Source organism: Nannospalax galili, unplaced genomic scaffold (assembly GCF_000622305.1).
Source record: "Nannospalax galili isolate Female #2095 unplaced genomic scaffold, S.galili_v1.0 scaffold1097, whole genome shotgun sequence".
Lineage (NCBI taxonomy): Eukaryota > Metazoa > Chordata > Mammalia > Rodentia > Spalacidae > Nannospalax > Nannospalax galili.
Window position 1 is genome coordinate 1,656,510 of NW_008340640.1, and position 7,349 is coordinate 1,663,858.

The following is a 7,349-nucleotide window of genomic DNA, read 5'->3' on the forward strand; positions in this document are numbered from 1 at the left end:
CTTTAATCCCAGCACTCGGGAGGCAGAGGCAGGCGGATCTCTGTGAGTTCAAGGCCAGCCTGGTCTACATAGTGAGTTCCAGGACAGCTGGGGCTACAGGGAGACCCTGTCTCAAAAAGACCAAAAAAGAAAAAAAAAAAGTATCTTGTATCAAAAATGACTGAGAATCACCAGCTTGGGGTATGGTACTAAACACTTCAGACAAGGTCTGATGCATGCGGATTCAGTGCCTCAGCATCTACATACATAGGCTGACCTCTCACAGAGATGAATAGTGAAGATACAGAATTCAGTTTCTCCTATATGCATAATAAGAATGTTTACATTTGGAATAATAAAATTTAAGTAACAAGAAAATAAACATATATACATATAGTAAAATTCATAAAAATATGTCAGTTTATCTGATTCTCCCAGACACCTATTAATCTGAACTAGTCCCTTAGCATGATACCCAGGCGCGGGAGCACCTGGGCTGCTTTGCACCTGCGGCCCCACTTCATTTTGTAACAAGTCCCCAAGTTTTAAGGAAGTGGCCTCTCTTTATCAACAACCGATAGAGAAGAATTGATATGAACTCATTAGTAAATTAAGGCAGGTTGATTGCCTGGTCCTCCTTGAATTTGGGGATTTTCTTAAACTCTCTTTGCTTCCTGAAGAAAAGCTGAGCCAAAATGTGGTCTGAGGTGGCCTGGAGATAATCGTCCATGTCAAGAGTTTGCACCTGATAATGTAGAACAAAAGATGCATCAGAAGTGCTCTGATCAGATTCCTGTAGAGATCTAGCAGCTGTCCAAGCCTTGGCAATACCATCTGGTGCTTGGCTGTTTAGCTTTACACAACTATGAAGTCCTGCCCAGGGTCTCTGTGACTGCCAGTCTTCCCTAACCGTGGGATGCTCTCCTTTTTCAGCTCCATGAAGGAAAGTCCGATGGCAAAATGGGCTAAGACCTGACAAGCTTTCTTTAGAAGGAATCAATCTTTCTGAGAAGTTGTTCAGAAAAGTATGTGTACACATTTTCTTGTGAGCAAGAGCTAGTGACAAGAACTCTCAGCGGCTCCACACCTACAGTCACATGATGAGGCAAACCTTACTCCCACTACCTGTGCAGGTGCTGTTCCACAGACACACTGGCTTCTCTCCATTGGGGTGATAATCTCTGCTTTGACATGGGAGGCCTATCCACTTCTAGGGACCAATATGAGGAAACACATTTGCCCATAGATATTAGTCACATTTTCTAATATCTGCTTTATTAGTAATTGAAACAATTACTTGGATCTCTGTACACTGATCCTTTGGTTCAAAGTTTGGGGGGTTACGAAGGAATGTGATATATTAGGTTTAGTTATAAAATGGAGAAATTATTTTATTCTCTTTCTCTCCATGCATTGTTTCATCCAGCTTATTAATCCATCCATTCATTTAATACATATTTACTAAGAGACTCCTTTATCCAGACACATATCCTAGCAGATTACTGACAGGAGTCTCTTTGTACCTGGCTTGCTCTTACCTGATCTCCAGTGCTGAAGGCAAGAACAAAAAGCAAATCTTCATCACATGTGTTCTTAATGTAATGCTGGGTTCCAGTAGGGAAGAACACCACATCTCCAATGTGAATTTCAAATTCTATGGTACTCTGAGCATTAATGATACCCACCTGAGGGGGAAATGATGTTTTAGAACATAAAATCACATATTCATTCAAGATATATGTTAATTGCAAAGAGCAGATGTATAAAAGCTCAAGACTATCCAGGGAGTTCTTAATAAGAATGAAGTGTGAAGGATGAAGTCCTTCTTTCTTTCATCTTAAATCTGTGTCCATGACAGAGCCCCAGAAAAGTCAAAAAATAGCACCCTTATACAAACGTCATGAGCTCAACATACAGAACATCATGCAAAAAAGTCATCTGCCATCATGTTCTAATTAAGGTTACAAATTATGTACCATATCTATCAGAGGGGATTTGTATTCAGTATTTTACCACCTACATTCCCTCATTTCCACAAGACTTCATCCTAACATGCTGAGTCCTCCTTTAAAGAGTTAGAGACTAAATATGGACACAAAAGTACTCCAGCACACACACAAAATCTAATATTTAAAATGTAATTTGTGTAGGATTAGAGTCTTTTTCCAATTTCTTAAAACATTCATGCCTGAAAACAGAGATGACTTTGGTGTAAATGATACAATGAGTGAATTTCATATTGTTTTCGTTATTTCTTCCAAAATGGAGAGAAGTACAGGCCTGTCAAGCCTTTTTTAAAAATAGTATACAAAGCATTAAGTTTCATTTTAGCATTTTCAAACATTGTTTTTGCTCATCCCCCTCACTTCTTTCTTCTCCCCCATCTTCCTCTCCATCCTCTGTGTCCTTCTACCCCAATAGCCTCCTTTCCAAGAAAATCCTTTTCTACCTCTAGAATTCATGAAGATCTAAAGTAATTAAGGTAAAATCCCTATAGTAGCAACACACTGTAAAGCTTGGCATATCTTATGATGACTACATGAGTGATCATCCGAATAAACACTCTCAGAAGAATAAAAGGAGGGTGTTGATAATTTTAGTCAGACAAGGATGCATGAAGAATATCCCAGATAAGCTGAGATAAATGGCTGCCATGCTCATGCTCTATGCCTTCCCAACTGCCCTGATTCACACTATGCCGAGACCCCTTTATTTTCACTCCCCCATACTTTGCATTAGCTGAGGACAGAAAAGTCTGAAAACATAAGCTTGTCCTTCAGATCTCTATCATAAGACATACATCTTTACCACTTCCAAAACAGTCTTAGCCTCTTCTCGTGTACATCGTGAATCTTCCCTTCTCATCGAACTTGAAAACTATCTAAGGAGGTCTGTATGATATCCTCTGTAAAAACAATGTCCAGCAAGCTATTAAGACTGCTTCCTTTTGTTATTAATGACTAGATCAGTATGGATAAATGCCTCCTATTTTTTCCTTTCTGCATTAAAGAAAGTTAAAGATGTTTCCTGAGGACTCACCTTTCCACATCCACTTACTACGTATCCCATCTCATTTGCGTTGAAATGAAAATGTGGCTGTCGTAGTCCATTATTATAAATTCTGAGCGTACTCACAGCGAGGGCATTTTGATGCTTCCAAAACAAAAGGAACAAAAGCCACTTATTTAGTCAACATACTACTCAGCAGCTTAACAGTTCACAAAATCAAAACCACTAAGACTTATTCTGCTCTAAGAACATTTTCTATGTGCTTTATACATATTACATCACTTATTCCTTACAACAGTCTTATAAAGTTGGATCATTCACCCCATTTCACAGGCAATGGAATCAAAATCTAAGTTGGCTGAGGATTTGCATAGGTTCACACAGCCAGGACGTGGCAGGCCAAACTAGAATCTGAACCCCAGGAATCTGATACCACCATTGTGCTATAAAACCAGATGGTCATTTAAAAATAAAGGAAAAAGTCAGTCTCAGAACTATACAATCTTTTCATCAGTGTGACTGTCCACCCAGAGAAGTTGGAAGTCTGCATGGAAGCCTCAAGTAACAAGTTACATAATAAAAATCAAACAACACCTGCTTAGTAGAGTTTTTCTTTTCCTTTTGTCGAAAAGGAGCTTGAATCTGAGCTCAATCTTAAATTGCATCTACCTGAATGTGCTTCAAAAAGGTTTTCCTTAATTACCTGATGCAGAAACTCGTTGAAAATGTTTTCATTTTTGCTCAGCTCACTCCCATTCTTCCAATACTGCGCTCGTTGCATCACTCCTCCTGGGAACCGATATTCTTTAGAACCTGAATCAGATGAAGTTTGAAAAAAATAATTATCAAATACTTCCAAATGGTGCAGCAATGGACATCCAGTAAAATACACAGCTCTTCTACTCTCAGGAAACTTATGTAGCATGAATGGCTGACACCGGGTCATATGGACCTCCACGATAGCAGCCAGGCACAATCAGATTCTATCCCACCTCCCAAACTCCTGAAATTTGTTATATTTTTAATGGATTTTTGTGTATTTCATATACAATACCTTAATCATCTTTCTACCCCCCTTCCCCACTGGCACCCTCTCATACCTCCCCCTACTGGATTTCACATATTCTGTCATTTATGTTAAGGCCTATCGAGTCAAGTTAGTGTCCCCTGATGTCCTCCAGCGCAAGTTCATTCACTGGGGTCTAGTCAGCCTATCTAGAATTTTGTAACAGAGAGTGTCCTGTTTAGGGATTTCCGCTCATGTTGGGGGACCTGGCTGAAAACTTGAGAGGTATCCCAAACACTCTTCTGTACTTCGCCCTTCGAGTCAGTCAACTATCAAGTTTTGCCTGTCCTCTCTCTTTAGATTATTTGCTCCACAGTTTCCTCACAATAGCCATGCTGCCTGTCTCCACCATCCCCTATTTAAGAAATTATGACAGCCCCTTGACTCATCTCTTTTCCTCCCATCTAGCCGATTCCAACTCGTTCCAGGTAAGTCAGTGTGGGCTTCATTTCAAAGAACAAAGCTAACTGTGACACTTTTGATTAAAATTCCCCAGTTGTTTTTCTCTTCCATCAAAGATACAGTCCAAACTCACTAGCATGAGTCCCAAATACTACATGAACGGAACTGCCCCGTCATCAGTCTCTGCTCTTGCAGCATCCCCCAGCTCTGAAACATACCTGTCACACTTTGAAATCCTTTACCACATTCTCTTTTTGACTCTAGGACCCTCCCCACAGTACCTACTCTACTGAAAACTATGGGAGAGATTTATTCTTTGTTTTGTACATTTCTCTTGGCTATGGCCCACCATTAAAAAAATGCACCTAAACACTTACATATACAAAATTTGACTAAAAGTCTTCATACCTTTAAGGTCAAAAAAATATTTCCACACAAGGCTGTCAGGAGACTGTACATAACTGGCATTCATAACCAATTCTGCCAAGTTGGGAGGAAGATTGACTCCCTGATCTTCTTTTTGCTTATGGAATTTTCTAATGAAATTAATTCCACCTTCAGGCTGAAACACACCAGAAATCACATAACATGGCTGTGAAACATTCTCAGACTTTAGTAGCAGAAAGCCACTAAATCAGCAGCACTGGCATCAGGGGGTTTTCATTGGCCCAGGCAAGAGAGCCACGTGTGATATTTATGAATATTTAAATGGTTGGCTTTTGATGGCTAATATAAAATCCTGAAAAAATATTCATTGTGCCCCATACTTACCAATGCTCCCTAAAGAACCATTTATTCTACTTCTCCCTAGAGCACTAGAAAACTGGGGCCCACCGCTAGATAATTTCGAAAGTTACTATGCAAATTTCTAACTTTGCCACATGTGCTAGACAACTTCAGTTGTCAACTTGATACACTTGGGTAGAGGGAATCTCAATTGGGGAATTTCCTCCATTGAACTGGCCTGTGGCCATGTCTGTAGGGTGTTTTCTTGATTTTTAAGTGATGTGGGAAGGCCCAGCCCACTGTGGGCTGTGCTACCCCTGGGCAGGTTGTTCTATATTGTATGAGAAAGCAGGCTGAGCATGGGCCAGGGGAGCAACCAGTAAGCAGCATTCCTCCATGGCCTGTGCTTCAGCTCCTGCCTCTGGGTTCCTGCCCTGAGTTCCTACCTCGGGCTCCCTGACGAACTGTGACCCCTGGGAGATGTAGGGCAAATAAACTCTTTCCTCCCCAAGCTGGAATTGGTCAGAGTGTTTTGTCACAGTAATTGAAGGCAAACTAGAACGCCATAGAACCTTCTCCAGATGAAAATCATGGACCATCACCAGTTCTCCCCTATTAGCACTGTCAGCATCCACACTTGACCTTCTATAACCAACAATATCAGTCCCCACCCATGTGAGAATATAAATTATGGGAGAGATCAAAAGTAATGATTTTAGGGGCTGGAGAGATGTCTCAGTGATTAAGACGCAGGCAGCTCTTGCAGAGGACCTGGGTTCCTGTTCCCAGTACACACTTGGTGGCTAACATTCCATCTGTAATTCCAGTTCCAGGGGATCTGACACCCTCTTCTGACCTCCTGGAACACTGAATGACATGGTATACTTACATACATGCAGGTACTACACTCATACACATTAAATAAACATAATAAAATATTTTTAAAGTAATGATTCTAGTACTAATAGACAGGAGCAAAAAGCGCCACTGTGTTGTTGTAAAGTGGGTGACAAGAGAGAATAATGAGGTAAGGTATGTTTCTAAAGGCTAGAAGAAAAGATTTTTAAAGTTTTCACTATAAAGGATATATGTTTGAGGAGATAGATATATTTAGCCAGATTTAAACATCATATCATGTATACATGCATCAAAACATCTTGGTTTCCCATTAATATTTTTAAAATTTTAAGATTTGTTTTAGAGTGCCAGTCCTTCAGAAAAAGTGAGATTCTCTGTTGAAATATAAGGAAATATGATTCTATTATCTATAGCAAAGCTCTCCTCACAGAAAGGATGAGTGACTCTTTAGGGTTATAAGTTTTAGCAAGTTGTAGCAATTTTCCATTAATTATACCATTATCTTTCTGCCAATCCATTTACAATATCCTGCAGAATATCTTCATAAAGGAAAATAAAAAAGCAACCCAATCTCAACAAGATTTCTCCATTACCAGGAATATAAGAGACATTTTAGAGTCTCTGATTCAAAAATCACCCTAACCATTAGCCAACTTCTAGAAGTGAGATATCACTGGAAACACTGATACTCATGTGTAATACATATCTTCATGGTAAGATGTGATTAGAAACATTACAAACCTTAAGTGACCTGGAAGCAATGTCTTCAGGAGTAGAAAAGAACACATCATCAACATCCAGAGTCTGAAGCTCATCATGTGTAGAAAAGAACAGCAAGAAAAAGCAGTCTTCACTGCCCACGTTCTTTATCCAGTGCAGTGTATTGGTAGGAAAGAAGATCACTTGGCCGGCCGTGACATTGTATGTGGTAGCTACCTCACCACCATCATCGACCACCCCAATCCATGCTGTCCCCTGAAACAGACATACACTTAGAGCACTGTTTCTCAATCTGTTTTAATACCATTCTTCTAACCTTTGTTTTAAAACTTCTTTCCTTCCACTTCCTTACAAAACTTTAATACTACAGATATTATATACAGCGTGCGTGCGTGCATGTGTGTGTGTGTGTGTGTGTGTGTGTGTGTGTGTGTAATATCTTTTGCCCTCCCAAAGAAACAATTTTCCTCCTTCGGGACAATACTGCTCCCCCACTAAGATTCCAGGTTTTTGAAATTAAAAAGACTAAAATAACATGTGCAAGATCTATACATGCTGCTGTTTGTGTATATGCAAGTTGCATGTATTT

At 39.9% G+C, this 7,349-nt stretch overlaps 1 protein-coding gene across 1 annotated transcript; it reads right to left on the bottom strand.

Annotated features, from left to right (window-relative positions):
• Window positions 1-495: 495 nt before the first annotated feature.
• Window positions 496-4,935, bottom strand: LOC115070782 (legumin type B-like). Its single transcript, XM_029564778.1, has 5 exons — window positions 4,865-4,935; window positions 3,692-3,801; window positions 3,019-3,132; window positions 1,518-1,664; window positions 496-724 (listed from the first exon to the last, which is right to left on the bottom strand). The coding sequence occupies exons 1-5, from the start codon at window positions 4,926-4,928 to the stop codon at window positions 590-592; spliced, it is 570 nt and encodes a 189-aa protein (XP_029420638.1). The 5' UTR covers window positions 4,929-4,935; the 3' UTR covers window positions 496-589.
• Window positions 4,936-7,349: the final 2,414 nt, after the last annotated feature.